Source organism: Alternaria ventricosa (assembly GCF_023758065.1).
Source record: "Alternaria ventricosa strain BMP 2768 chromosome Unknown scaffold_6, whole genome shotgun sequence".
Lineage (NCBI taxonomy): Eukaryota > Fungi > Ascomycota > Dothideomycetes > Pleosporales > Pleosporaceae > Alternaria > Alternaria ventricosa.
Window position 1 is genome coordinate 1,052,243 of NW_026055686.1, and position 27,666 is coordinate 1,079,908.

The following is a 27,666-nucleotide window of genomic DNA, read 5'->3' on the forward strand; positions in this document are numbered from 1 at the left end:
AATGGTTCAGTGTGGCTTATTCGAGTCACCGTCCGAATAAGCCGCTGCCAACGCTGATCGTACCGAGACCACTGCGTTGTGTGAGAGGTGCTCGCGCCGCATCTGGTCGGGCGACACCTGGTGGTCCTGGGGCGGTGTTTGGCTCTGCGTTCATGGGTCGCATACTCCCAACCCAACGTGGCCCAACCTGCTCGTGGGGTATCTCCATGTGCTGTGCCGCGGGACTTGACATCATCCCGTACGTTTCTCTGCTCAAAACGCCCATGTTGTTGCGAGGGTCAGAGCCAGGTGTCTCGGCGTATGCGATATGATCGACCGGCGCGCGTTTCATATGTAGGACCGGTGATTCTGCTTCGCCTAGCAGACCGTTGGCGTTGTGAGCATTCGACGATGGAGGATTGGAGTTCGCTTCGATGGTGGACGCAGAGCCGTTGGGAGCTGAGAGGTCGACCATTCGACGCTGACCAGCTGGTGTCTGGTAGCTAGGTACGCGTGACGGTCCCGGAGGGTACCGACTCTCTTGATGTGAAGGATGCCGTGGGTTGGCCCATGGCGTGCTTTCTAGGAATTGTTCTTCTGCAGCTGCCTCGTCCGCTGTTGTCGTTCTGTTGTAGGTACGGAATGAGGGGGGCGGCACTGGAGCACGCGTTGCAATCTAACGCGCCGAATCAGCTGCTAGTTCTCTAGCAGATGCTTTCAGCCACTTACCTTCATTGCTCGAAGATCTTCGTCAATCTCGGTTGGTCGCGCGGCGCTGATATCTGGTGCTGCTGGGAACCCAACATACTTGGCGACACCTGAGAGAATGGAGACCTCGAGGTTGTATGCTGTTTGGTGTCTGATCTGGTCGGATCGCTTCTCAGGTAATCGCACCATGTATTCGGTCTCGTCGCAGCCAAGCTGACGTCGTCCGCGTTGTAGTTCGAACACTCGCTGGTTGCACTCTTCGAGAATGTCCTCACGGATGTGGCGCACAGTCTGGAAGTACTGGCTGTGCATCTGATGCCGCTCTGCTGCTGTGATTATTTCGAGGTTCTTCTGTTTGTATTCCAAAAGCCTTGTCTCGTATGCGATCTTGTCGGCGCGTCGATCGTCTACGCATTTGATCATAGCAACGTACTCGGGGTGGACGCAATTCGGCTGCTTGAGCATTTCGAGCTCTCGTTCGAGTTGGGCTATTTGTTCGTCGCATAGCCTGGTGACAGTTAGTAGTTGATCCTTCTGATCATGCCCTGAGTGAACGGCTTACTTCTCTCGGAAAAGCTTGAACTTCTTCTCAATCTTTGCAAGCTCATCGATCGCCTGCTTCTTCTTGGTGACCTCCTCATCGAGCACGGCGCTGTCTTCATCGTCGTGCTCGCCCTCAGCTTCAGCCTCGTGGGTTTCAGCGGCTGCGAACGGCTCGGCATAGGCATAGCTAGCGTCTTCCGTCTTCCGTTTCCCTCTTCTGCCGCCTTTTCTTGGTTTTGTGTGCTTCGCGACAGTAGCCATTTCGCTGACAGTCTGCGCGGCAATGTTGGCTTGTCGTTCCTCGAGCTCTAGCTCTTCGCGAGCCAGTGCCGATAGGTGCTCTTCGGCGTTCTCGAGCTCTTCGTCTGCGTCCATCTGCCCCTGCCTGTCTGCTGCGGCATCAGCCAGGCCATCGAGCGCCGAACCTTTCGCGTTTACGCTTCGTTTCCGTAATGGTTCCTCTTCACGCTCGTCCACTGGGCTTCCCTCGGCACTGCTGCGCTTTCTTTTCATGCCCACGTGTTCGAGATTTGCCGCTTCTGATGCTGCGATCAGCGAAAGTGAATGCAGAGGGTTTTCGGTTGTAGGTGCTTCGCCCATGGTGACATCGTCTGTAATTGCAGATGGTGTGGGCGGAGCGGATTCGTCGTGCTCGATGGTCTTGGAGTGCGCAAGCTTGCTTGGGGTTCTTGTGTGGATGGGCTCAGAGAGTAATGACGTCTCCGTCGCTGTGCGCGCGAACTTTCGAGGCGTGTTGTCTAGCCGCTCAGTCTCAGCCTCTGAATCATCCTCGTCCATGTCGGCTACTGCGGTTGGCCGTGGCGTTGATTCTGACTGATCGTCCGATGCGTCTCCGAGCTCGCTCAAACTGCTGGAGCCGTTGTCGGCAACATCATCGAAGCCATTAGGAGCTTGCTCCGTGGGTAACGACTCGGTGAGCACTGTAGTCGGAGCTGCCATGGTGGACAGCATCGCAGCAGCGATCGCGGTGGGGTCTTGGTCAGCTGGTGTGGGTATCTGCGCTGGCGCAGAGTGGTTGGAGGGAGAGGTGGTGGAGGTGGGGTCAGGTAATTCTGTGGTGAGGGTCGAAGTTGGACCTGGGAGGGGCTGTTAGATCTGGTGCAGGTTCGGACGGCGTGGGTAATAGACGCGGTGAGAGAGGCAAGTTCGCGACGCCGTCGTCGCCTCGGTCGTTGACGCAAAGATCGACAGTCTCTCGAGCGGCGACCCGAGGCGCAGTGCCGCGCTTGAGGAAGCCGAAAAAGCGCATCGGGGTCGGGATAGAAGAGGTGACAACGTACTTTGAGTGTGCGCGACGTCCTCGCTGGGGCCGGCAGCTGTTCTCGAGGTGCTCCGTCTGGTCTGTTCGGGCGCGCTCATAGTGCGCCCACGCCGAAGACAGCCTCACCTCGTGACCAATGTGGTAAAAATATGCCGTGGACGGTGTTCTGGGCCTTCGCGATGCGATATGGGCGTGCTTGGGGGTGGAGGATGCAGGGCCCGGCGAGCGGTCAAAAACAGAGCTGCAGGTGTGAGGGACGCGGGCGTTGAGGGAGCGTGTGGGGATGTCTCAGGCAGGAGCGGCCGGGTGGCAGGTCTGCGATGTTTGTACAGGTGTGGGTGCAAACGCGGGACAGCGACGGGCATGAGTGTGTGCGTGGTGAATGCGGAGGGCAGCTCGGTCGGGATGGTGTAGACTGCGCTCTGAAGCGGGTCGACGGCCGGGAGAGGCCCTGAGGCTTGCAAATGACCGCACTGCCCTGCCCCGGGCGGTGTCGTTCTGCCGCCTGCATCACCCAGCTGGGCCTAGCGCGCATCCGCCGTGAAGCGTCTCCACCAAAACTTTTTGACGAGCTTGCTGTCGCCAACACCAACATATCGATTGTCGCCATGGCCAAGTCAAAGGACAAACGCGCGGCTAAGACTGACACGCCCAAGAAGAGTCACAAGTCAGACAAGGCAGACAAGTCCCTCATCAAAGTCGACAAAAAGGCGTTTGACCCGGCGCTAGCATCGCTGTTTGCTGCCAGTGTACGTTGATCGCATGTCTGTGCTAGAGAGTGATTGCTAATGATCTTTAGGCGGGACCTGTGCAAGCGCCTTCAAAGTCACGGTACCAAGCGCGCGAACAAGCGAAAGCGACCAAAAAGTCCAGCGAAGATGAAGACGAAGGCGATGCGAACGATGCGGAACTGAGCTCGGCTTCCGAAAGCTTGCCCTCTGACGATGAGGATGAAGATGAAGACGAAGATGAGGACATGTCGGATGCCAGCGACGACTCTGAATCCGAGGACGAGGCCGCGCTAGCAAAATTGGGCGAAGCTGTGCTGCACGGCGCAAAGGAAAAGCCAAAGAAGCGCAAGCGGGGCGACAAGGAGGAGATTGAGGATGCATATATGCGCAAAGTAGCGCGAGAGGAGGAGAAGGAGGAGGAGCAAAGACAGAAGAAGCGCAAGACCGAGGAAGAGGAAGACGAGGATTCTTCAGACGAGGACGACGAGGACGAGTCTTCGGATGAGGCAGATGAGGGCAAAGAGATCAAGGATGCGGACAAGGCCGAAGAAATTACAATTCCCAAGCATGAGTCGCTTATGGAGAAGACCGACGAGAGCGCATCCGAGGTGGAGAAGGCATCGCGCACTGTCTTCCTGAGCAACGTCTCGGTTGAGTGCATAAGCTCAAAGCCCGCCGAAAAGGCTCTCAAGAAGCACTTGGAGTCCTTCATACCCGACCTCGCCGATAACAAGCCCCCGCACAAGATCGAGTCGATACGTTTCCGATCAACGGCCCTCGATCCCTCCCTACCCAAGCGCGCTGCCTTTGCAACCAAGGACATCATAGACGCGACTACCAAGAGCACCAACGCATATGTTGTTTACACGACCAAGGTAGCCGCAAGAGAAGCTGTCAAGAAACTCAACGGCTCTATGCTGCTCAACCGCCATCTCCATGTCGATTCACTAGCCCATCCCATGAAGGTCGACCACCGCCGCTGTGTCTTTGTCGGCAACCTTCCCTTCGTAGACGAAGAGTCCCAAACACCCGTCACAGAAGGCGAGAAGCCCAAGAAGAAGAAGCCCGCCTCTGATATCGAAGAGGGTCTCTGGGTACACTTTGGCAAATGCGGCAAAATCGAGAGCGTGCGCGTAGTCCGCGATGCCAAGACAAGAGTCGGAAAGGGTTTCGCCTACGTCCAGTTCGTAGATGAGAACGGCGTCGAAGCCGCGCTGCAACTCAACGAAAAGATGTACCCACCTATGCTCCCTCGCAAACTCCGTGTTACACGTTGTAAAGCGGAGAAGAAGAACAAAGAGAAGCCGAGAGGCCCACCGCCATCCAAGGCACCCAGGCCGGGCGGCAACCCTGGTGCCGGTTACAAGCAGAAGTTGACTGAGGAGCAAAAGTCGATGCAAGGACGTGCTAGATCGATGCTGGGCAAGGTCGCCAAGGCACAAACCAAAGAGGGCTTCGTGTTTGAAGGCCACAGGGCGAGTGAGAGGCAGGGCAAGAGTGGGCTCAAGTTCAAGGGCAGCGGCGGCCAAAAGAAGGGTACCAATGGACGCAAGAGCAGAAGTGCGGGATGGAAAAAGAACGGCAGCAAAAAATAGGCTGGCCTGCGTTGAGCATTCATTCTACTATTCACGAGGTTCTGCCTACGAGCATCGGAGCTGTCTGGTCCAGACAGCTACCGTCGTGTTCAATCGATACATTACATGCGCATTTTTACCTCGGAGCTCGCGTGCCTCAACCTAACATGCGGATCTGCTACTAGCGAAGATGCTAACACGGAGCTTGGGAAGATACTAATATAGGTGTCACGAAGTTGGGGTGTGAAGATGTTCAGCTGAGCATACGTTGGCTTGAAAAGATGCTAAGCTAAGCATACGCTGGCTGACGAAGATACTGGTATTGAGTTCGCGAAGCTTGCGCGTATGACATTTGAACTAGTAACTAATCTGACACGACCGGAGCGAATCGCGAGTTGTATAAATGCGGGCATAGCCACCTAAAGAACAGGCGCACATGAGACCATGACGTTTTCCGAAGGCAATACCTGAAGGCTCTTTCGCATCTCAATGGGGGAGGAGATGACGTAACCGCACTTAAAGTGCGAACTCTACCTGAGCTTTGTTATCGTACGGCCCGAATTTCCGACCGTCATACGTTACGACCAATATCGCTTGGAATCCTCTGATGATACACTCGTCTCTACCGGGACTTCCACCACATACATCTTATCAGTGTTCCACAAGGCACTGATAGCCTCGGCGGTCTCCTCCATGTTGCTCAGAAATTCCGCATATGACTCATCCTCGTCCTCGTCCGCAGACGGCGAATCACTGTCCCTGTCAAGGAGTTCTCCGAACGATAGAGCTTCAGTGCATTCATTTGCTGGCATTGACTCAAACGGCGATTCATCTCGCAGCGCGGCTGTTCGTTTGACGACGTCGTCGGAGTTCCCCTTTCTTCCGCGTCCTTCCATCTCATCTGTCGTATCGAGAGTGAACTGCCTGTTCAGGTTCTCGATATCTTCCAAAACGTGTCTGTAGTGGTTGCTGTGGCCCGCAGACGGCGAATGACTGTCCGCGTCGAGAATGTCTCGCAGCCACTGTCATCTGGTCAGTACATCTCTCTCGGCACCGGATTGATCGTAATCATTTCTGCGAACTTACGGACGCTCGTTTGCCATAGTATTTGGGTGCCTGCGATGAGTAAGTAAGTTTTGGTGCTGGTGAGGATATGTCCTAGCACTGACCCTACTAAGACCCTTTGTCGCCCAACCATAGTGAAGCATGAATTCCAAGGAATCATCTGGGATCTTCATGATGCCGCATGTGTATGCACAACTAATCGCACTATCCCACTCAGCAGGATCTTCGTCTTCTTCGGCGACACCATCGAAACAATATCTGATACACTACACCGTGTCAGACTTTGGATGTTACGGACAAATACAGCCCAGCCTCACCTGGCGGGCAGTCTTCTCGCGGAGTACTTCGATGTTGGGTTGGGCTTTCGGAACTTCGATGTCGGGAGTTTGCTGTGAGTCGGGTGCCTGTGCAGTGACTGCAATAGCAGTGCACAAGACAACACCGAGGATATTGGTGGGGAGCTTCATGTTGAGGGAGATGATTTCTGAAGGTTCGGGGCTGGTTGCGTATTTAAATAGATTTGGTCCCTTTTGAAGGGCCTGTGTGAGATTGCTTCAGTGCCGAGCGCGTTGAGGGGGTGTAGTCCCTGAACCCTTGAGTGATGGCTTGATCCATTGAACTCCATACCCTATCCAATGAACCATCATCAAAACGCTCAACATCTCGAAGACGCGCGTCTCTAATCAGCGACCAGACGATGGCCATGTGTCAAAGAAGAACACCGTATGGAGAAGAGTAAGCGTCGTGAGCTAAGACAGTTATGTGGTTTCTTCTAGGTTGGTCATCGAGATTGCACTTTGGTGAGTGGGAGGATCTCATTCTAGAGTCGCTGAACATCTCGTTAGAAAGCTACAATAGTCATGCGCATCAGTACACCGAAACGTTCGATTTGCAACGCAAACCACATCCCTCTCAACACCCCAGACGCTTCAAATGCTCCGGAAGATCCATAATCTCACGCGGATGATCCTTCATAAACCTATCTGCCACACGCTCACAATCCTTCGCCTGCAACACAAACATCGCTCGCCAAGTCTCAGTGGGCTGTTCAGCATACTACACCATCGTCAGCATACCTAGGTACCTGAACCACACCCACGGAATGCTCAGACGTTTATCCTGGTCCTACTCACGTTCGGATCTTCCTTGCATGCCTTCAAGCAGCGGATGTAATTCCAGTCTCCCTTTCCGCCTCGGTGAACCTTGTACTTGAGGGTGTCCATGCAGTACTTGTAGCACTAGGTTTTGTTAGGCAATTTTCTCATGCAGGGAGGAGTGAATCTTTACCTGTTTGAGGGGTGTGATGGGTTCGAGATCTGCGAGAGGGATAGTGTCGGGATTTTGACGCAGCTGGGATTCTGACAGGTGTACGGAGGCTGCGGCGGCGGCGGCGCACAGGGCTAGGCGGAGGATGTTGACGCAGAGCTTCATGGTGGCGTGGATGTATGCTGGTTATATGAGCTGAGGAGTCTCAAGTTGGGTGTTGGAAGTATTTAAAGCAATAATTGCATAAGGTCTGTGGCATGATTTTGCGGTTTGCGAACCCATGGTTGATAATTCGGTACTACCAGAATCACTAATGTCCAATCCCCTGTCTACGTATTGCTGCGATCTGACCACTGTTTTGGGGGCACGAAAAGGGCACATTAACAAGATGTATTGCTGCCATGTACGAAGATCGTTAGCACAAAGCTCCAACAAAGCTGCAACCTCCCTTCATCCTCACGCATGACCAGCACGCCCGACGCCCTTTAAAACCCTCATGGCCTACTAACAGGCCCCTGATAAGCCTTCCTCAACACCTTCTCCTCCTCATCCATAATCCTCCTCTGGATCTTATTCCGCAATATCTCAATTTGACGATCATACTCCCAACGCGGCGTATCCGCACCCCTCATACCAATAAATCTTGCAAACATCCTCATCTTGATCTTTAGCCGTTCCAGTTCGCCTAATTTACAGTTCTCTGGCAAGGTGTCGCTGGCATCTAAGAATGGCTGTTGCCAGTTCATTGTCTGTGGGTATTGGTTGGTGAGGTCTGTTGAGTGGGTTTGAGAATAGTATGCGGCTAGCGCGTCGAGTTGCGCTTCGGTGAGGAGGAAAAGATCGAGCATTGTAGAGGGGAACTCGGGTGCTGGTATCCCTGTCTCCACGTGCACTATGGGGGCGATGGTGAGGCGCATTTCAGCGATTTTATTTGCGAGTGCTGGGTTGCGGTTCCATGGTGACATCTTTCTTGCTATTCGCCTTTGCACAATGCTCGATGTAGGACTTATTGCTTTGTTGATTCCGTTTGTATCGCTCATGCGTCGGTTAGGCATATGTTCGTTTGGTAAAGAGATTCTGATCAGGTAAGGGCTTGCTGAATGGAGAAAGTTTGCTGCGGGAGGACGTGTGCGACGATATTTGGTATGAACCAGCCGGAAGTGTGTAGCATGCAGGGTTGAGGAGTCGCCGTAGTATATAAAGGCGACACAAACGGGCGTGGCGGCTGTCAGAAGAATGGGTTTTGTTGGAGCTTTGCTCTTTGTTAAGACACCGCCGCTCAAGACTTGCTCTTCTGACTCCCAGTATCTCGTGAAGAGTAGAACCTTTGTCTTTTTTCCCAGTCACGTGTTCATTGTCTTCGTGGGTGATTGAAGGTTGCTGCTGCACAATGTCGCGCATTCCATAGTGGCGACGACAGTAGCTGATGAAGGCGGGGGGCTGATCACCCTTGTTGAGGATGCGGTGGCGTGTTGGCTGACATTGTGATGCGTTGGCAGATCTTTCATGATCTGAACGCCGCTGTACAGCTTGGTTTCAGATGCAGTCAACGGTGAATTTGTCATAATTCTTCGTTTCCGAAAGCTGTGGTTCTGTCAATCAAAACGAAGGTCTTTGGATGCATAAGGTATCTGGAGGCAGATAGCGATAGCGACACAATGTCTCAAGCATCGATAATGGCTTGAAGAGACACATCGTTCTCAGCGCCACCAACTGGCTCGGTACTTTTCCAGAACTTGCTCAAGTGCCTTGCGCCACTGTGAAGGAGTCAGTATATGCTCAGATCCTTGAGACATTGTCCTACCTGTCGCATAGAATGGTGACGATGCGGTGTCCAGGACCAAGTGTCTTTGCAAGTTTCGTGGCAGCGACGCCTTCAATAAGTCAGTGCTGCCTGCTGTTGAACGCTTCACAACTTACAGTTCACAGCACTAGAGCTTCCAACAAAGATGCCATCGTGCTCAACCAACCAACGCGCCATGGAAATTGCTTGGTCATCGTTCACCCTAATGGCGTCGTCGATCAGCTCCCGACCAACGTCGAAGTTGTGAGTCACTCTGTTGATGCCGATCCCTTCAACGATTGTGTCCACTTGGTGTCGCCGCCGCGTTCCTTCTCTTTCCTTGGGGTCGAACATAACACCGTACTTGACGCGGTTGAACAAGCCGCTGCCAGGGGGATCCGCAAGGACGACCCTGATGTCGGGTAATTTGGACTTTAGGAATAACGCTACTCCAGAGATAGTTCCTCCAGTGCCAGCGCCGCTAACGAAAGCATCCACATGACGCCCAGTTTGCTCATAGATCTCAGGTCCCGTGCCAGTGAAGTGTGCGCGCCAGTTGGCTTCCGTTTCGAACTGATCGGCGAACAGTCCCCTCCCAGTCTTTTCGGAACTTGCAGTGTGCTCTTCTGCTCGCGATCGTGCGAGGTTGACAAATTGTTTCTGGTCCACGATAGGCGCTGGGCGCACTCTTTCCACTTCGGCACCAAGCTTCAGGAGAAGATCTGACTTCTCGATTGCCATGTCGTTTGGCATGCAGCTTCGCTTGTCAGCCAGCACACTCCTGTCTCAGATGACAACTTACATGTGAGCTTTGTAGCCTCTTGCTCTGCAAATGGCGGCTAATGATATGCCAGTGCTCCCCACAGTGCCTTCGTAGATGGTGTCACCAGAGTGTGGGATTAAAAGACCCCTCTCTTCAGCCTGTTGTGAAAGTCAGTAAACATGGGTGAAATAAGCGCGATACGGAGTAGATCTTTTTCTTACCATCTCGATGATGCTTAGAGCGACTCTGTCTTTCGGACTGTTGCCGGCTCCGTTGAGAAACTGTTGCTCACGTTAGCGAACGTTCGAGTCAATTTCCTGTAAGTTTTCTACCTCAGCTTTTGCAAGTATGTCACATCCCGTGAATTCCGAAAGTGACTTGATTTTGATGAGGGGCGTGTCGCCTATGCATCCTTCGATGCCCTCCTTGATGTTGACTGCGCCGTGTCCACCACCGAACTCCAGTAAACTCTTCTTCAACGTTTCCAAGTCATTAATTTTTGCGAGTTGCGATAGCCATTTTTGCTGCTGTGCCAGAAGTTGATCTGCATTATCTATTCCTTCTATCGTCCTCTTTTTGTTGTATGCAGTCGTCAGAGCAATGCCTAGCAGGAAAGCGCCCAAGAAATAATACTTGGAGCGATCCGACATTTTGAAAAAGTTTGGGAGTTGTGGCGTGCAGTTTGCAAAGTTGACGCAATCGGAGCTGGTGGTATCCCCGTCTTGGCGCGGCTGCCCGCAAAGCTCACCACGTGCATTCGCGCGGAGAAGACCACAGCCACCACTGCTGTCGCGACGCATTCGTGACAATTGTCCCTGGCGCCAATGGATTCGCCGCTCGCCACGCAACTCTTCCGCCAGCTATTCTCATATCGAGCGTCGCAATGCCTTGCCCGCGGAGCTCGGCCAGCGCTCGCAGGCGCCCGCATACCGCACCACCAGAGACGAGGCAAGGCCACACGGTTGGGTGAGGGAGAAACGAAGCGGGAGAGCAGATGGACGCCGAGGAAGAATGCATTCCCTCACGAGAGGACGGAAGAGTTCGAGAGATACCCAATGGTCACAGCGGACATGTTGCGGAGTAGGAGAGAAAGACCGCGCAGAGTCAAGATGTTGTTGCGCGACTTTATAGAAGGTTGGGACTCTTACATGTGATGTAGTACTATACTAATGGATTCAAAGACAGCTTATACAACCCCAATTACGGCTACTTCTCCAAGCAAGTCGTCATCTTCTCGCCTGGCGATCCATTCGACTTCAACTCCATGGGCTCTGAGCACGAATTCTTCCAGCAGCTGCGGCACCGCTACACCGCTTTCGAAGACGATCTCGATTACCAAGAACCAAACGACCTGCGCCAGCTTTGGCATACGCCGACCGAACTCTTCTCACCCTACTATGGAGAAGCAATCGCACGCTATCTAGTAGAGGACTACAAGTACAACTTCTACCCATACCATGATCTGAACATATATGAAATGGGCGCGGGTAACGGTACAATGATGTTGAACATTCTCGACTTCATAAGAGACGTGCACCCGGACGTGTACGAGCGAACCAAGTTCAAGATCATCGAGATCTCCAGTCAATTGGCCGACCTACAACAGAAGGGTCTTGGACACTCAGCATATGCGCGAGGTCACTCGGACAAAGTGGAAATCATCAATCGCAGCGTCTTTGACTGGAACATCTACGTCTCCTCTCCCTGCTATTTCCTCGCATTGGAAGTCTTCGACAACTTCGCACACGATGCCCTAAAGTACGACTTCGAGACCGGCCTCCCATATCAATCCCACGTCGTCATAGATCCTCGTGGAGAGCTCTTCGAATACTACTCGCGCACCATAGACCCCCTCGTCACCCAATTCCTCGAGCGCAGACACGCTGCTTGTACCACATACCCACATCCGCTGCAAGGCTCGCGACTCATGAACAACCTGAAGAGCTTGGTACCGTTCCGCTCCAACATGAGCATGCCAGAGTACATCCCGACGCGGCTGATGCAGTTCTTTTACATGCTGTACGAAAAGTTTCCAAACCACAAGTTGATCAGTAGCGATTTCCACAAGCTGGGCGATGCGGTCGAAGGTATCAATGCGCCTGTTGTGCAAACGAGGTATAAGAGGCAGATGATTCCTGTTTCGACACCTCTCGTAAGTTTATCACCATTTTGTTACAAGGTAGCCACTAATACATCCCAGGTGCACCAAGGCTACTTTGACATACTCTTCCCCACTGACTTCGAAGTCATGGAACCAATGTACACATCGATAACCGGACGCTTCGCACGAACATACCTACACGAAGATTTCATGGCCGGCAGAGCAGACATAGCGGAGACAACGACGAAGAATGGTGACAACCCTTTGCTGAGCTGGTACAAGAACGCCAGTGTCATGATCACTGTGTAGAACAACTTGAAGATACCAATATGAATTGGCAGCTACTCGGGCTCCTGTCCCTTCCATGTCTCCTTGACAGCGCTTACATCCATCTCACATACCTCAGCATGTCTCAGTATCGCATGCGCCTTCTTCACAACCGGCGCATCGATCATCTTGCCATCCAATGTCCAAGCCCCTCGTCCAGCTTTGCTTGCCTTCTCATCCGCTATGACTACCCTTGTCGCCCACTCAAGCTCCTTCTCCCCAGGACTGAACGCTTTATGGCATACGGCGACTTGACTCGGGTGTATACACTGCTTGCCGTTGAATCCCAGCCCTTTGCCGTTCAAGCACTCCTCCTCCAGTGTCTTGAGCCCCTGCTCGCCCTTGTAGCTCGTACATACCAAGTCAATAGTACTAGGAAGTCTAGCAGCCCTCGCCGCCGTCGCAATCGCACTCCTTGCATACAGGAACTCCATGAGCGAAGGTGTGCGCGTGAGACTCATATCCTTAGCAAAGTCCTCTGCTGCAAAGACAAGCCCCGAGATATACGGCGAAGCAGCGCAGATCTCACTCAGATTCTGGATCGCCTTTGCGCTTTCTATCAGCGCTATTATGCGCACAGGCTCCCTCTTCCCTTGTGTCCCCGCACTAGGATGCCGGTCGGGCGAGAGATGCCGTATCACGTCCGTGACGAAATGCAGGTCTGCAGCGCTTTCGCACTTGGGCAGCATGATGGCATCGAGGTGCTCGCCTTTGAGCACTTCGGTCAGGTCATCCAGCGCGAGGCCCGTGTCTACGCTGTTTATCCTTACGCACATCTCCTTTATGCCGACGGGTCGTGGCTTGTTGAGGATGGAACGGAGGTTGGAGCGCGCTTCGGGCTTCATGTGTGAGGCGACGCTGTCTTCGAGGTCGTAGGTTACGTTGTCGGCGGTCATGGCGAAGGACTTTTCAAGCATGCGCTTGGAGGAGGAGGGCACTATGGAGTGTGTTAGTATGGTACTGGTGATACAGCTTGTATAGTAAGTGGACGTGGGATGGGTGGTGATGGTATACCGTACATGCACGCCCTCCGTATAATTGGCGCTGCCATTCTGCCTGATGTTGGACTGGATGACTTCTCTCAGGAAGCCTGTCTCGACCACAGAAGTATATAAGCCTCAATGGCAGAAAGTCATATAGCCGTTACACACCTCGGGCACTCTCGCTAGCCTATGACGTGCGGGGAAGTCGCAGCTCCACCAAAGCTCCCCAAACGCCGATCGCCGACGCGTCCCTGAGAAAGCCACGTGAAGCTGATCTTCACACGTCTCGGACTGTTTCCCCCAGCACCACGCACACACCGACGGCACAAGCACCATGGAGAACGCACAACAAGAGCCGGCGCCTGGTTCGCTGAGCTGGAGACTGAGCAGTCATCCCATCACGCTGCTTACCTTCCTCGCATTTCGCATCTGTATGTATCCCAACCTACAAGCTACAGGCACCATATCCACACATGCCCAGTACATTCACAGCTAACTCTCCCACAGCGTCCCTACTAGTCTACCTCCTCGGTCTTCGCCTCCTCACCGCAAACTTCGTCATGATCTTCATCATCACCATCCTGCTCCTCGCAATGGACTTCTACTACCTCAAGAACATTGCCGGTCGCCGCCTCGTCGGCCTCCGCTGGTGGAACGAAGTCGACGCCAACACGGGAGACGGGCGCTGGGTGTTTGAGAGTCTGGATCCAGAAACGGGGCGCCAGATCAATGCGACGGATAAGCGCTTCTTTTGGCTCGCGCTGTATGCGCAGCCTGTGTTGTGGGTTTTGTTGGCGATTGTGGCGCTTGTCAGCTTGGAGTTTATTTGGTTGACGCTTGTTGGTATGTGGAGACTTGTTCTTTTTAAGGGCGTTGAGGAGATAAAGCGGAACATGCTAACATTGATGACACAGTTATCGCGCTCGTCCTTACGATTACGAATACCCTCGCCTTCTCCCGATGCGACAAGTTCAGCCAAGCGACCGGCTTCGCCTCAAACGCCATGTACGGTTCAGGTCTCGCGAGAAATCTGGCTGGCGGCATGATATCTGGGCTCTTCAGGCGGTGATACATGGACGGTCTGGTGTTTGCGCGAATCTCTCATTTCCCTGGCTGGGCTGTGCTGTGACAAAAGGAGGGCAGGTCTTGTACGACTAGGCATATGATCTATTACTTGGAGTCTACCCAGGGCGTCTATGATACCCTATATCGATCTATCAAATCGAGTTGAATGTTCTACAAAGCTGGTGTCCAGCCTGTTCTGTTGACTCAATAGCCTCTCTCGCGGTTCACCTCGTTGATCAGTTTGCCGTTACCTCGGTCCCTCTTTATGTTTTCGATCAGCAACTGGAACGCGCGGTCGGCGTACGCATCTGACGCTCCACTGCAGTGCGGTGTGATAAGGACATTCGGCGCATCCCACAGCGGATCATCCTTAGGCAGAGGTTCAGGATCAGTAACGTCAAGGGCGGCACCGCTGATGTGTTCCTTCTCCAGAGCAGTGATGAGAGCCTTCTGGTCGATGATTTGCCCCCGCGCGATGTTCGCAATGTAGGTTCCCTTTGGATTGGACTTGTGCAGGAGCTCGAATTCCTCGGTGGAGAGGAGATGCGTTGTCGCTTTTCTGGTTCATGTGTCAGTAAAAAGTGATCGAATCATCTCCCTTTGCATGAAGTGGGCAGGTTACTTACGTTAGCGGCACAGCAACTACCAGTAGGTCGATTTCCTGCTTCAAGAACTCATGCACATCTTCTTTGCTAGTTCCGCTGTACCACGCGCTGGGAATGCTACCATCGGGATCGCCGGTTCCAGGGACGATGTAGCCGTTGTCGTGTTTGGACTCTGGGGTTTTGCGTGGTGAGGCTGTGTAGGCTATGACGTCCATGCCCATTGCCTTTGCTACGTGAGCGACTGCTGCGGATTAGCATAGCTTTCAAGTACAGAAAGTATAATAGCAACGGTCATGTCTGTCCGTCTTTCCGAAATTGATTAGACATACCTTGACGACCAATGCTACCATACCCCAGTATACCCACTCTCTTCCCCACCCGATCACTGACACTATTTCCCACTTTCTGGTCCCAAACCTTCTCCTTCTGGTTGTCATAAAGCTTGGTGTAGCTATGACTATGCACCAAGTTCATCATGATGACCCATTCGGCAATCTGCGGGCCATGGACACCGTTGGCAGAGCATAACGGGATTTTAGAGTCAGTGTAGATGGGATGGCTGGAAACGTGGTTTGTGCCTGCAGAGAAGAATTGGATGAGTTTGGTGTTTGGGATGGACGATGCGGATTCCGGGAGCCAGGATAGCGTCGCAATATAGGTTGCGCGCTTGATATCTTCTGGGATGATATTAGCCACGTTGCGTAACAGGTATAATCGCGGGAAGCATGGAAGCTCTGCAGCTGCAGATGGTTGTGCTTGTTGGACGACTGGTAACGCGCGAACCCATGATCTCGGTTTCGACGTCTTTCTCAAAACAACCAATACTCTGCAAGTGTGTGTGTGTCTACTGCCAACTGACCTTCAGGTGCGTCCATCTCAGACTTGCCACTATCCCACTGGACTTGGAAGTACTTTACCTCCACATCGTCAAAAGCTTCTCTGAGAGTTTTCAAGCCACGCTCGCATAGCTCTTGAGGCCAGTGCAATGCGCACAGTACAAGCTCCTTCTCTTTCGAGGCATTTCGAGACGGTAGATCTGGACCACCTCCCATCGCGACCATGCTAGCTTGCAGACAGGTACCGGGTGCGAACTAGAGCGGGGACAGTTGGCCCTTTTGCTGCGCGAACTGTGGATCCGGGGAAGAGGTCTACGTTGCGATGGGCGAATTGAACGTGGTGGCGATGGCGAGAGCTGGTACCTCGTTGCTTGGTGATGATGATGGAAGTGGGGATGGAGTTGGGACGTATACTGAGGTACGCCTCATGGTGGGGTATCGCCTTCCTTACCCTTCGCTCTGACCCTTGAAGTCATGACGTTGTTTAGATCCTTCAAGTCGAATACTTGCACACATTCTGTGCCATGTGTCGCGACTTCCTTACTTGACTTTGCCAATAGCGCTTTCCGGGTGAGTCTAAGTAGAAGCTAGGCATATTCGAAGATTTGTGTCCGTTGTTGTGGAGAGAAATGGCTTCTAGGACAATGTATTGGTGAAATCATCACCTGGGTAGAAAGCACATCTTGTGCGACGTTGGATTTAAGCTGATTCTCGGATTTCTAATCACGCTCTACGATGCAGTCTAGGTAGGTAGTCTTGGTCTGGGATCCGGGATGTAGAGCAGCGGGAGCCGTTACACTACCATGCTAATTGCAGCGTCTGCCATGCGCTCTTGTCTAAGAATGAATACACTTTCTGGTCTTCATTACTGGCCTGCGCAAGAGCTGTCTGGATTTAAGAGTCGATGGCGCAGCAGAAAGGTCAAAACGTAGGCGGATTCTGATGGGTTCCAAGGTTGACGCAATCAGCTTTGCGAGGTACCTACCTAAGTACAGTATATTTTTTGTGCTTGTCGTAGCATAGCCATGACGAGACATGTAGTGTTTCAACCTCACGATGCTACCAAGCCAATTTCGCGTGGATGCTATCCGTTCTCATTGTGCACCGCAGGCTCGAGGGCGACTGGAAAAGAGCCTCCTGCACATGGGTGTGGAGCTGCACGACTTATCACACCGAGTTGTACCCAGGGAGATCCTGAGGCAATATGCAGCGCAGATGAGAAGAAATCTTTCCGCCGCGGACCGGTCCACTTCTCTTATTCAGGTGTACATGAAACCGGCGCGTGGTCGCAAAGTCTGTCAGGAGCCCTGCGTACATCCATCCCACGCAAGCTGAAACTGAGTCGTCTTTCATGCCTCGTGTGGGGCCTCAACGTCCGACTTCGAGGCCGCTCCCACAACCCATGCCGTCGTCGACAACTCTTCTATCGGACCGTCCATGACAAACCACGTAAGGCTATAAGTGCCGAAATTATCATGTCTGACAAGTCAATACATCCCGCAGATACCGACTTCGCTATCGCGTCCATAACTTTCCCCCAGGGCACATCAGCCCTCAATCTCGGTTGCTCTTACGGCCTGCTGAGCCGAGCCGTTGGATAAATCCTGCCTCGAGACGCGCGGACCACCCAACACCCATGTCACGTCAGGCCGACCGCTCTGCGGCCCAGATACCTGTTCCTACAGCTCGAGCCGAGCACGCGTTCATGCCTGTTCCTAAAGAGGCGTTTCGCTATACCGATAAAAACAAGGGGCCGCTGTCAAGACACGCCCGTGTACCCACACGTGGAAGGAGGACCTTCTCTTTCCATAAGGTTTCTCCGTCATGTCACTCGCGTGTCTTCCCGGGGAACGATGTTCTGGAAACTGGGGCCATTTGTTGAGGAGGATGTGCTTAGGGAAGGAGTAGTGCAGATCCCTCTATGCAGCGTGAATGTGACTTGATTGCCTTGCTCCTGCAGCCGCGGAAGTGGAAACAAAAGGTTCAAGGCGGAGTGGAGAGACTGCATCGCATTGATGGGTTCTGCTCGCTGCTGCTGGGCGGAAAGGTACGTGTACGGAGTGCGGAGGTGTTGGGAATTCCTCCGAAACTGGTATAGCGACCCAATGGCATGGTGAAGAATGGGGCGTAAGCACGGCATAACGTTGATTCGCTGTTCCTGAGTAAAGTTCGCAAATTCTCGCGTGCGCATGTCACTACACGAAAGACTAGTCAGAGTTCGTCTCTATCGCGACGTCGCTGATGGACCCGAGCAAGGGTCCCATTGTCAGGGAGGAAAGGATATGCTTCCCATTACCACGTTTTCTGGGCTGTCTCTTTTTTGCTCGGCGACATCTTCCCTGACCCTGCCAAGATCGACACATCATATGCTTCGAATTTACCCATATTACCGGTAGATGCCAGGTCCCGGCCCGTTCAACTGCGATCTCGAAACGGCATTGGACGTTCAGCCGATCTATACGGAAGCGGACGGGTGTGGGCACGCGAGTAGAAGTAAGGTTCTCGATGCGTTCGGCTCTTAGTTTACGTATTTTATTATAGAATATCTATAGTTGCCATATATGTGAGCTTAAGTAGAGAAGCTACTACCAAGAGAAGCGGGTCTTAAGCTCGCGTGGAAGGCAAGCGTGTGAGCCGGCGACCATGTGGCTTCATACGACGCTGAATCCGGTACCCGCGGATGATCGACTCCGTACAAGGGCGAGGGGAGATCGTCTGTGAGGATGATACAGGAAATGATGAATTGCACCGAGTCCCATCCCGTGCGATGAATGTGAAGCGTAAGAAATGACCCGGAGAAAGGAACTACCACGGCCTTGTCCAGGCGACAAGACTGTTGCTTTGCAAGTGACAGACTGTCATCTGCACACACACACACCCATGATCTCTTTCGTACAAGGCGATACGTGCCGGGGACAGGCGTGATGATGCCCAACCCCTCGTTCGCTTTTGGTGATGAATCAGCGATGTGGAGTGTGTGTGTGGAAGTCTTCAAACTCTATGTATGCAGTAAACCTGATCAGAGATGCCAAGCTAGTGGTCTGACATGTAGTTCAGACACGAAAAGGGAATGGCGTCACTCATTGACATGAGAATGACTGCGTTAAGGTTGGTCCGCATCATGGTCTCGCGCAAAGGCCGCGTATTCTCTGTCGAGGCCCATGGCCATGTGCTGGTGCATGGCCAAGTGTGCTAGTCTCGCGACTGCAACTCGCTGAACTGGGAATCTCGATTCGGTTCGCATGCAGTGGCGGATAAATGAGGCGGTTGATTCCATGCCCACAGCATTTTCATCCAAGGTTCAGCACTAAGGTGATGTGATGGAGTGTAGCGAAAGAAAATTGTTGTATTCATGCTCAGATCTTAGAGTCGTAGTCTGGGGGATGCAATCCAAGTCCTCCTCTTGCCATGGATGATCTAGGATCCCAGTCGACATGGGTAGCCGCCCGAGATTGGGGTCTTGGAGTCGAAAAGCTCAGTGTCGGGCTCTTGTAGTCGCGCTGGGTTTCTTTGTGGAAATGATCAGGAGTATCCGATCGCTCGTTTCCCATAGCGTAGCTTGCAAGTCCAGGAGTACCATAGTATGCATCTGCTGTCGATTTCGGCTCGAAGTTCTTCATTTCGAAATGGCGTACATCCTCCTGGGGATTCCTAGCGTCCAAAGATACGAATTCGCGGTTTTTGCTGAACTTGCTTCTGATCAAATCTCTCCAGCCGACCACCATGCTCCATCGGCCAAGCAGGAAGAATACTTGGAGACCGGCAATTGACAGCATCATTAAGATCGCTGTCACTGTAGATTGGTCGACAGCGAGGGATTGGCCGAGTTCATAACATGGCTCTGGGCCTTTTTCGGCGTTTGTTACCAGACAAACGACAAACGGGAGGAATTTGTCAATGTCCTCAGTGGCGTGCGATGTTACGGAGTTCAGCCAGATGAAAACGATAGAGAAGAAGATGACGTCCACGAGGATGAAGACCACGATTGTTATACCGCGCCACTGCAGGTATAGGACTTTGCGTACACGCCGGTAAACAGCTCGTGCAGATCGGTTCCGTATGCTGGTCGTGTAAGAGGGGAGGCCAGCGCTGCTTTGTGTTTCGGTCTTGTCGTCGCTGAACATGTTTTGAAGATACACCTTGATACAATATACGAAGCTGATAGCGATATTAGTAGTGTCGTCACATTGGGTCTCCTGAGTGACTTACGTTGCGACCTGGATAACCATAGCTGCGCCTGCAATGGCCAACAAGGGACCCCAAAAGTCCTTCATTGAGTGCTCGGCATTGACGTGGCAGACGTCACCGAATCTGAACGAGACTCCAGTGATCGTGATAGTGATAGTGAAGAAAGTGGCCGCAACCGACCAACCCAGACCTTGCGCCCAGTAGAAGAACTTCTGTCCTGGCGTGACGTCCCAGCAGATCTGAAGATGCATCGAGAGAGCGCGAATGAAGATCCAAACTGCCATCGACATACCCCCAGAGATGAGGAAAGCACCGGAGAAAGCACACGTCAGACTTGAGTACATATCGTTTGGGGTGATCTCATCGTAGCACTGCTCTGGTTGAGCACCAAAGGGTATTACGAAGCCAAGCTAAAGGCGATCAGCAGATGCAGGCTGGGTAGGCTGAGTTCAGACTTACTGCCATGAGAATTGCGGCTATGATGAGACAATAGCTGAGATAATGTCGACGAGTCTTTTCGGCCGGCAAGACCAAGTACGTGATGAGCAGGATGACGAGACAGATGAGACCAGCCACATTGAGCGCTTCAGCTGCGCGATAGGCGGTATTGAAACCTAGAAACGGTTAGGCACGTGAATCTCAATGTGGGCTTCCCAGGTACCTACTTTCTGGGTACAGGAAGTCTGTCAGAGGACAGGGCAAGCAGCAGACAACGTCACTGCCTGGTTGAAGTGGCGCACAAAACCTTCCAGCAAGAACTGTGGATGTCAGCAACTGTATAAAAGCTAAATGAGAGCACTTACAGCCGTCGAATCCAAATTTCGACACATCATAGAAAGGCGGAGGGCATTCTCCCCGCAGCAGTGTGGTGTTGGCCATGTCGAATATTCTTACTCTTCCCACCAAACGAACCGAAGCGTTTAGTTAATATGCAGCATGAGAGTCCTTCCAGCGGTGATCCCCACTCTTGTCGGAAGTGCGATGTGACAAGGTTATAGGCAGAACGTGGACCCCACCAGCGAGACTGTCTCTGAGCTTCAGTCAAGCGCGGACGTGGGCTGGTATAGGATGGCTTCTTGGAAGACAATGCCGTGTAGATGAAACTGGTGACAGTAATGGCAGTGTCAGACGGAACGGATGTCGCAGATGAGAAAACGAAACGATTGTGGAGTGAGTTGGTTGCCGTTAGCTCGAACGCGGAGAGTCTAAAGAGTGAATAAGGTTCGGTCGGTTTAAGGGCGCGTAGGGCCAAGCAGATAGAAAATGAACGACGGGACGTTATGGCAGAAGTAAGGAAAGCCACCACGGCATGAGAGCGAAGCCGCAGTGATGCAGGAAGAAGGCCTGGTCTTGAATGTGGCTCCTGGTTGGGTGGCCTGGGGGTAGGTCTAGTGGGTGCGGCGATCCAAAGGGGAACAGACCATTGTGACCCCTGCAGGTACACTTCTCCCCTGGTTTAGCGTGGCCTCACCCCCAGAGGCTTAGTGGCCAAGACATGCAAGGACGGCTAGGATTCGTAGCAGAGGCGGGTCTGCGGGCAAGGATTACGGTTGGGTTCAGGAACAGGGCTCGCATGCGAAAGCGCACTGGCTCGAAGGAGCCGAAGGCGGCACGGTCATTTCTCGCGTCTTTCCCAGCTCGTGCATCGTGATTCGCGACAGCGGATAAAGGGCTTTCCACACCGAAGCGCGACACTGTCCAAGACGGAATCAACGGGCGTCTAGCACAAATCTTTACGGCGTAGTTCCTAACGGAAGCTGAAATTATAGGTCCCCTTCCAACATGATCCTTTTGTGGAGAGCTCCAATTCATCGGTTCTGATGATGTCGAGACGGAGTCGAGACTCGACAGGCTACCTGCAGGATTGGCTTTCCCGCCACCACAGATCTGCGAGATTGCTGCTGACTGAACGCCCAGCACTGATGCCATCGCGAACGTCGCCTTCTCGTAAAGCGTGTCTGCCGTGTCCAAGTCGAACTATCGGCAGCGTCCGACCGAGAACCGTTGAGGAAGATCAATAGCTCGCTACAAGTGGTTGCGGGTCATCGTTCACATTCCCTAGCCGTTCATCACTGACGTCCAATGGCGGGAAGCCCAACTGTTCCTCGATCCACCGAGTCATCCTTGAAAGTGGTCATCGATCGAGGTCTCCTGCTGCGGGACAGTAAGCTCTTCAGCTTATCTGACCTCGCTCTGCCGGTTGGAGAAAAGCAGAAGACCCGCGGGAGGCACGAACTGTCCCATAAATCTCCGGTCTGACACTGCGTTGAGAGCCTCGATCGTAAGCTGATCCAACCAGCCTCCGGTGAGCACTGGGTGGCGTAGTCAGCTAGCTCTGCAACGTCCGGCGGTTTCGAGCTCTCTTTCCCGCGTTAGCGCCGCTTGGTGGGGTTCCCCAACAAACGCGTGCCGACGCGTAAAAACTTCTCGTTGTTTTGATCGGGTCACGATACTGACTCGATCAGGACAGGCTTCTTCGTCATTGTGATGCTGCGCCGCTGACCTGCTTGTGGACACGAGTTTGTGCTGTCCGAACGCTGGATGAGTGCAGCCGTGTTCCAAGCACTTGCTGCGATACGGTTGCCATCTTTGAGGCGTTATTGATGCCTTCACGCGACTATGATGACATTTTAGGCAGGACGTTTTGACAAGCGACTACCACGAACCAGGGACGAGAAGGCATTGACCCGTTTGTACCTCATCTCAATACGATCAGCTCGCCATCAGTACGCCATACCTCGAAGCGACGTGCAAACCCATGTTTGCCATGCATTACCTCCAGCCCTATAAGCTCGTGTTGATGAACCGGATAGGCCATATCGTCTTACGCTATCTTCTATACCTAGGTAGAAAGCATTCGATCGATCTACAAGCTATATTCGCGAGTAACATATACCCCATTCCGCTTTCCCCTCCACATTACGACCCGTTCCAAGGGATTCGAACCAGGACCCAGGTAGCGTCTTTCAATGCAACACTTCGATGGAATGGCGGGTATGGCGTTCGTCAACGGACGTGGCTGTCGTTTCGGGATCGATGTCCGGACGGGGATGCTGGAACATCGAGCTACGAGCCGCAATGCCGCTTATGCTCGCAGCGTGATCATAACGTATACTATTGCTCGACGACTATGTGATGGCTTAAGAAAAGAAATCATCTGGCATTCGACTTTGAGCGCCGGGGCTGGGTTCTGCAGTAGCGAGCAGGTTTACGCGACATTGTCGTACGTAAAGTATGTACTGCTGGCGTTAGATCCTTCGTCCCATTCACCTATGCTACCGAGTCCTTGGGTGAGCGCATACGCGGGACGTTCACTAGGATGACAAGCCAATCGATTGGAAAAAATTAGGGTGTGGAAAGATCGGTGTGCTGAAGTGACCTCCCGTGCCGACGAAAAAGCAAGGCTTGGCCCACTGGAAGGGTCTCGACGTTCCGGGACGGCACGCCTTGTTGATACTATTGGCAACACTGACGCTGCCGGATGTCATTGGGTCCCTCGGAGCATTTTTGAGGGGAAAAACAAGAAGGCACTGTGATGTAGCTTGTGTGAGATTGTCCGCCGTTTATGGAGTGTAACGACTTTTGGTCACGCCACTCCTGTCGCTACTGTCACTTTCCCTCTGCGCTGGTATACTTGACAAAGTTTTACAATAAGGCTACATCTACGTGTATCAACAGATGGGAAAAGTAGGGAACCTTGTGTACATTCAGCTCCCTCTGAGCCCTACAAACCCCCAAGAAGGAAACGAAGCTTTAGAGCTTTTTGATCTTTTTTACATCGACTACAGTGCGGAATCTGCCACCTCGTTTATCAGGTACATGCAAAGATACAAAGAGAAAACAGTTCTCTGACTCATACATAGCCTAACATTTCCCCAGTTCCCCGGATTCTTGTCACAATGACTCGGACATGCGTGGGTAGCCTGCCACGTGTGAGTAGGCATACGTTACAGTCGCTTCCAGGGAAATTCCAGCATACCAACTTATGGCCGTAGAGCAAAGCCGTAAGTGTCTGCCAAGACGCGCCGCGGAGAAAGTCCAAAACTGTGGTGATACAAGATGAAGCCAGGAGAGTCGTTACTCGCAAACAGATTGGATGCGAATAAGTGCATTTTAGAGCGTCGCAAAAAACCAAGAGTCGAGATTGAAGGAGCAAAATGAGTCGTAGAGACATTGATGGTCGTTAGATGGAGCGGGCAGGGTTCTTCAATAGCCCTTTCCAGTTCCACCCATGATACGGTCCTTGGTAGACTTTTGCTTAGACTTGGCTACGGCATTGGATTCGTTCGCAGCGATCTCAGCTTCGAGCTTCTGCTGAGCCTCGTGGAGTTTGCGTTGGCGGCTAGCTTCCCACTGCTCAATGTCCGCCTGGGTGAGGGTGATTGTGGTGGGGGTGCGTCGAAGCATAGCGATGAGGTTGGGTCGTGGATTGAGAATGTTCAGAGATATGCGGATGTGCTGGAAGTAGCACGTAGCAGATCTGTATAGAGGACTGTCTTTGGAAGAGAGGCTGACGGAAGTGATGATGTGTGTTTGTTGTTGATATTACCCCGGTGTTAAGTGATGCGCCGTTGAGGCAGGCTGCAGTTGAGGTGGGATGCAACGGTCTGATTTAAAAGAATGACTACAGTTTGTGTATAGGAGCCCAAGGGAGTGTCGACCGAAGAAGCGGGTTGCAGGTGATGTGAATGAGTTGCGATGAAAGGGTTGAGGATGTCGCGGAACTCGAGAAACTAATACGCGCACGCGACGGAAAACACGTGTTTCTCAAAACAAAGGGCACTTTGACTAAGACCGGATGACTTTAGTCCAATGAAAGCGACGAGGAACTGTCAAGGCGCAGTCTGTTGGCGGAGTGAAGAGCGGAGCACGTGGTGCGGAGGACCAGCGGGCAAGATCCCTGTCTGCCAAGACATCGCGATCTTGAACTTTTGGAGTTTGGAGTGACGGTGCCGAGTGCAGCCATCCTCACAGCATGGCCCAGCGACACATGTGCCCTTCAATGGGCGCCTTCAGGCGCTCATTGGTAGCAGACGTATCGGCTCTGCCCAAATGCTCAGCGAGGGCACTCCACAGCACCGCGAAGAGACTGGAAGAGCAACCCAGCGATGCAGCATCTCCAGCCCACCGTACGCCTTGAAGACGCTCAATGGCCCTGTCAAGTCAATGCTGATAGATATTCAGCACCAAATACCCGCAAAGCCCGGCAAGCGACGGCGCTCAAGCAGATCACCTCTCTCCAAAATCGCCGCATCCAGCCCGGCGCACTCGCACGAGGCTCTTTCCCCAGCGGCCAAATGGCACGACGAAGTCCGGGCTCGCCTGCTTCTCAAGTCAACAAAGATGGCTTTATCCCCGAGAACAATGCCCCCGCCGATGCGCAGCCAGACGCCAACCCCCGCTTCGCCCGCAACACAGCACGCCCAACGACGACCCGCGGCTCCACCCCTCCCCAGGGCCAGATGGTCCGCGCCCCCTCGACCTTGCGTATAACCCGCGAAAAGGTCGATGGCCCTGCTCGCGGGCCTGGTCCACGAGGACCCAACCTCCGTGGGCCCAACCTACGTGGCAGAGAAGGCGGCAGACCAGGACCAGGTGGAAAAGGCCGCGCTGGTGCGGCAGGTAACAAGGGCGGCGGAGGCGGCCCCAAGAAGCGCGAGAGGAAAGCTGGCGGCGACGAAAGGATGGGAACTAAACTCGCCGACATAAACCTTGGCGATACTGTATCGGACAGCATGAAGCAGCAGCTCCTGCGCCTGCAAAGGAAGGAGTGGGATCGCGTGCCTTACGAGCCCAAGTACGCCAAGGGCAGTTTTGCGGCCAACGAGTTGATACACGCTGGGCGGGAGCTGTTCAAGGGGGAGGCGCCGCCAGTCAAGATCTGGGGACCTCTTGAGAGGAGAATCGGCGTTGTGGGCATGTTTGGAGCCGAGGCTACGCTGAAGGTTCGCAGGGTGCTTGATGGAGACGCGGAGCCGTTTGGGCAGGAGACGTTTGAAGAGGAAGGACCAATCGAGGTCAGTGGCGCAGAGAAGAAGCAGGCTGCTGTACAATAAAGGGCAACGGATATCTGTATTGTAGCTGTACATTTACGGACACCAAAGACACATCATAGCATACTGTGCGATTGTCGTTTTCGTAGCATGGCATCGATTTACATGTTGTGCAGCATATTTACGCTGCTCTGACGGGCGCGATGTGTCCCGCAGGATCATTCCGCTGGCTTCCCCTATCAGGTAGCTCAATGCGACGGAGTCCCGAAATCTACTTGGATGCCCATACGACCTTGTACTTGAACTGGGTGGGGAAGCTCCTGTCCGTGATGAGCAGCTCCTCTCCCTCTTCCACCAGGTCGACCATCTTCTTCTCCAGGTTAGGTCGGGTCTGTTCTTCGAGACCTGCGAGCTGCATGTAGAGTGACTTCTCGCCTGTACGAATGGAAGGCTTCTTGAGTTGACTGGATAGGTCAGTATACTGTATACAGAGGTCGGGATACGAGATCAGGTTTGGGGTACATACGCTTCTGGTCGCTCTGCCAGTCCCTCGATGAACTCCTGCAGCGTCATACCCGGAAGAACCTGGAGAGGACGAGCAATGTTGCCAGCGCCACAGACGGGGCAGTCGTCTTTCTTCTGGTGCTCGAACGTATACGTGTATACCGAGTCATCACCGGTATACATCATGTAGTTGTCTGTGCCCGGGAAACCCATGAAAGGAGCGGTGTTTGTCGCCACCTTGAACGCTTCGTTGCAGCAACTGGCTGCTACGATGGCGTTCGTACTCGCGATAGCCGGAATAATGTTCTTAACCACACCTTGCGTCATGCTGTAGGTAACACCCTCAATATTGAACTCCTTGGCACGAGCGGACGCCTTGTTGAACAGCCAGGTGATGTGCTCCGGGTCATCGGTGTCGAGAGTGATATCTTTGCGCTCTTCGTCCCATGCAATGATGTGTGCCCATTCAATACAATGTTGCGGTTGGCGTGGAATAGTAGCAAGTGTGCAAAGAGGGACTGCCGCGCGAGGAGCGTGCATATCCAGTTGGCACTCGATGCATGAGGTCATGGTTGGGAAGATGACACGTGCTTGGCCCTTGAAACCCTCTGTTCCTCCGTCGATTAACGGCTTCATCGAATCCGGGTCATTCTCATCCACCATCCCCACCAAAGTTGCGTTGATCCATCGTCTCGCTTCTATGGAGTCCAGGCCGCATACGATGAGACCGAATTGCATGTAGTAGCTTTCGTCCTTGTCCTGGATTTTGCCACAGTAGGGAGTGATCTTGACGCCCTTCACACGCTTCTCGACGAAAGCAGCAGCTGTTTCGGCCTTGTATTTCCCCACATCCGAGGCACGGAATAGAAATTGTCGGTTCAGGTTGCTGACGTCAATGGTATCCATATCGATAACGTGAATGTCTTTGAATCCGGATAGGGCAAGATTCTTGAGGATTTCGCAACCTAGACCACCAGCTCCGCTAAACAATAGTTAGTAGAGATGCGACATGAGGGGCGGTCGTGCATTATTATCGAGTATTGGTATAAACGTACATGACGCTGCAAATGGTTAGCTATGACACCCTGCGCTTCGGAAACGTGATATTCCTACAGAACTTTGAGATTACTCAGATACTCGATAACTTGTTCGCCGGCCATGAAAGCTTCATCATCTGTGAATGGGCCCTTGCGAGTAAGGAAGTTGTCCAGGTACTTCCTATTGCATGCTATCAGTCAAGAGCTCTGACCTTTCTCATTATCCAGCTTACCATCTCGCTCGCGGGCTGCTTGTCGATGCCGCACTCATGTTATCGATGCTGACAGCCATTCTGTAGAAATGTGTGGAGAATGATTGTTAGCAGAGTCAAG

At 53.0% G+C, this 27,666-nt stretch overlaps 12 protein-coding genes across 12 annotated transcripts; 4 read left to right on the plus strand and 8 right to left on the minus strand.

Annotated features, from left to right (window-relative positions):
* Positions 1-25: 25 nt before the first annotated feature.
* On the minus strand, positions 26-2,610 carry J4E93_004439 (uncharacterized protein; the record flags this gene model as incomplete). Its single annotated transcript, XM_049342367.1, has 4 exons — positions 26-655; positions 709-1,195; positions 1,250-2,327; positions 2,532-2,610. 4 exons carry the CDS (start codon positions 2,608-2,610, stop codon positions 26-28), a joined length of 2,274 nt encoding a protein of 757 aa, XP_049200519.1.
* Positions 2,611-3,120: 510 nt separating this feature from the next.
* Positions 3,121-4,838, plus strand: J4E93_004440 (uncharacterized protein; the record flags this gene model as incomplete). The annotated part of the gene is made up of 2 exons (XM_049342368.1): positions 3,121-3,261; positions 3,312-4,838. 2 exons carry the CDS (start codon positions 3,121-3,123, stop codon positions 4,836-4,838), a joined length of 1,668 nt encoding a protein of 555 aa, XP_049200520.1.
* Positions 4,839-5,395: 557 nt separating this feature from the next.
* J4E93_004441 (uncharacterized protein) lies at positions 5,396-7,313 on the minus strand (the record flags this gene model as incomplete). The annotated part of the gene is made up of 6 exons (XM_049342369.1): positions 5,396-5,839; positions 5,904-5,933; positions 5,987-6,148; positions 6,200-6,421; positions 7,016-7,120; positions 7,170-7,313. The coding sequence occupies 6 exons, from the start codon at positions 7,311-7,313 to the stop codon at positions 5,396-5,398; spliced, it is 1,107 nt and encodes a 368-aa protein (XP_049200521.1).
* A 1,498-nt stretch (positions 7,314-8,811) lies between these two features.
* J4E93_004442 (uncharacterized protein) lies at positions 8,812-10,344 on the minus strand (the record flags this gene model as incomplete). Its single annotated transcript, XM_049342370.1, has 6 exons — positions 8,812-8,905; positions 8,953-9,022; positions 9,069-9,688; positions 9,734-9,852; positions 9,916-9,975; positions 10,027-10,344. 6 exons carry the CDS (start codon positions 10,342-10,344, stop codon positions 8,812-8,814), a joined length of 1,281 nt encoding a protein of 426 aa, XP_049200522.1.
* A 174-nt stretch (positions 10,345-10,518) lies between these two features.
* Positions 10,519-12,104, plus strand: J4E93_004443 (uncharacterized protein; the record flags this gene model as incomplete). The annotated part of the gene is made up of 3 exons (XM_049342371.1): positions 10,519-10,828; positions 10,876-11,846; positions 11,895-12,104. The coding sequence occupies 3 exons, from the start codon at positions 10,519-10,521 to the stop codon at positions 12,102-12,104; spliced, it is 1,491 nt and encodes a 496-aa protein (XP_049200523.1).
* A 32-nt stretch (positions 12,105-12,136) lies between these two features.
* On the minus strand, positions 12,137-13,173 carry J4E93_004444 (uncharacterized protein; the record flags this gene model as incomplete). The annotated part of the gene is made up of 2 exons (XM_049342372.1): positions 12,137-13,059; positions 13,137-13,173. The coding sequence occupies 2 exons, from the start codon at positions 13,171-13,173 to the stop codon at positions 12,137-12,139; spliced, it is 960 nt and encodes a 319-aa protein (XP_049200524.1).
* A 266-nt stretch (positions 13,174-13,439) lies between these two features.
* On the plus strand, positions 13,440-14,174 carry TVP23 (Golgi apparatus membrane protein tvp23; the record flags this gene model as incomplete). Its single annotated transcript, XM_049342373.1, has 3 exons — positions 13,440-13,536; positions 13,613-13,948; positions 14,020-14,174. 3 exons carry the CDS (start codon positions 13,440-13,442, stop codon positions 14,172-14,174), a joined length of 588 nt encoding a protein of 195 aa, XP_049200525.1.
* A 200-nt stretch (positions 14,175-14,374) lies between these two features.
* J4E93_004446 (uncharacterized protein) lies at positions 14,375-15,836 on the minus strand (the record flags this gene model as incomplete). The annotated part of the gene is made up of 4 exons (XM_049342374.1): positions 14,375-14,729; positions 14,797-15,016; positions 15,105-15,452; positions 15,635-15,836. The coding sequence occupies 4 exons, from the start codon at positions 15,834-15,836 to the stop codon at positions 14,375-14,377; spliced, it is 1,125 nt and encodes a 374-aa protein (XP_049200526.1).
* Positions 15,837-18,967: 3,131 nt separating this feature from the next.
* J4E93_004447 (uncharacterized protein) lies at positions 18,968-20,678 on the minus strand (the record flags this gene model as incomplete). The annotated part of the gene is made up of 5 exons (XM_049342375.1): positions 18,968-19,769; positions 19,821-20,209; positions 20,259-20,413; positions 20,465-20,557; positions 20,603-20,678. 5 exons carry the CDS (start codon positions 20,676-20,678, stop codon positions 18,968-18,970), a joined length of 1,515 nt encoding a protein of 504 aa, XP_049200527.1.
* Positions 20,679-24,005: 3,327 nt separating this feature from the next.
* Positions 24,006-24,206, minus strand: J4E93_004448 (uncharacterized protein; the record flags this gene model as incomplete). The annotated part of the gene is made up of 1 exon (XM_049342376.1): positions 24,006-24,206. One exon carries the CDS (start codon positions 24,204-24,206, stop codon positions 24,006-24,008), a length of 201 nt encoding a protein of 66 aa, XP_049200528.1.
* A 742-nt stretch (positions 24,207-24,948) lies between these two features.
* J4E93_004449 (uncharacterized protein) lies at positions 24,949-25,855 on the plus strand (the record flags this gene model as incomplete). The annotated part of the gene is given in 2 exon segments (XM_049342377.1): positions 24,949-24,956; positions 24,976-25,855. The coding sequence occupies 2 exon segments, from the start codon at positions 24,949-24,951 to the stop codon at positions 25,853-25,855; spliced, it is 888 nt and encodes a 295-aa protein (XP_049200529.1).
* A 208-nt stretch (positions 25,856-26,063) lies between these two features.
* J4E93_004450 (uncharacterized protein) lies at positions 26,064-27,625 on the minus strand (the record flags this gene model as incomplete). Its single annotated transcript, XM_049342378.1, has 5 exons — positions 26,064-26,256; positions 26,319-27,278; positions 27,352-27,357; positions 27,410-27,514; positions 27,567-27,625. The coding sequence occupies 5 exons, from the start codon at positions 27,623-27,625 to the stop codon at positions 26,064-26,066; spliced, it is 1,323 nt and encodes a 440-aa protein (XP_049200530.1).
* Positions 27,626-27,666: the final 41 nt, after the last annotated feature.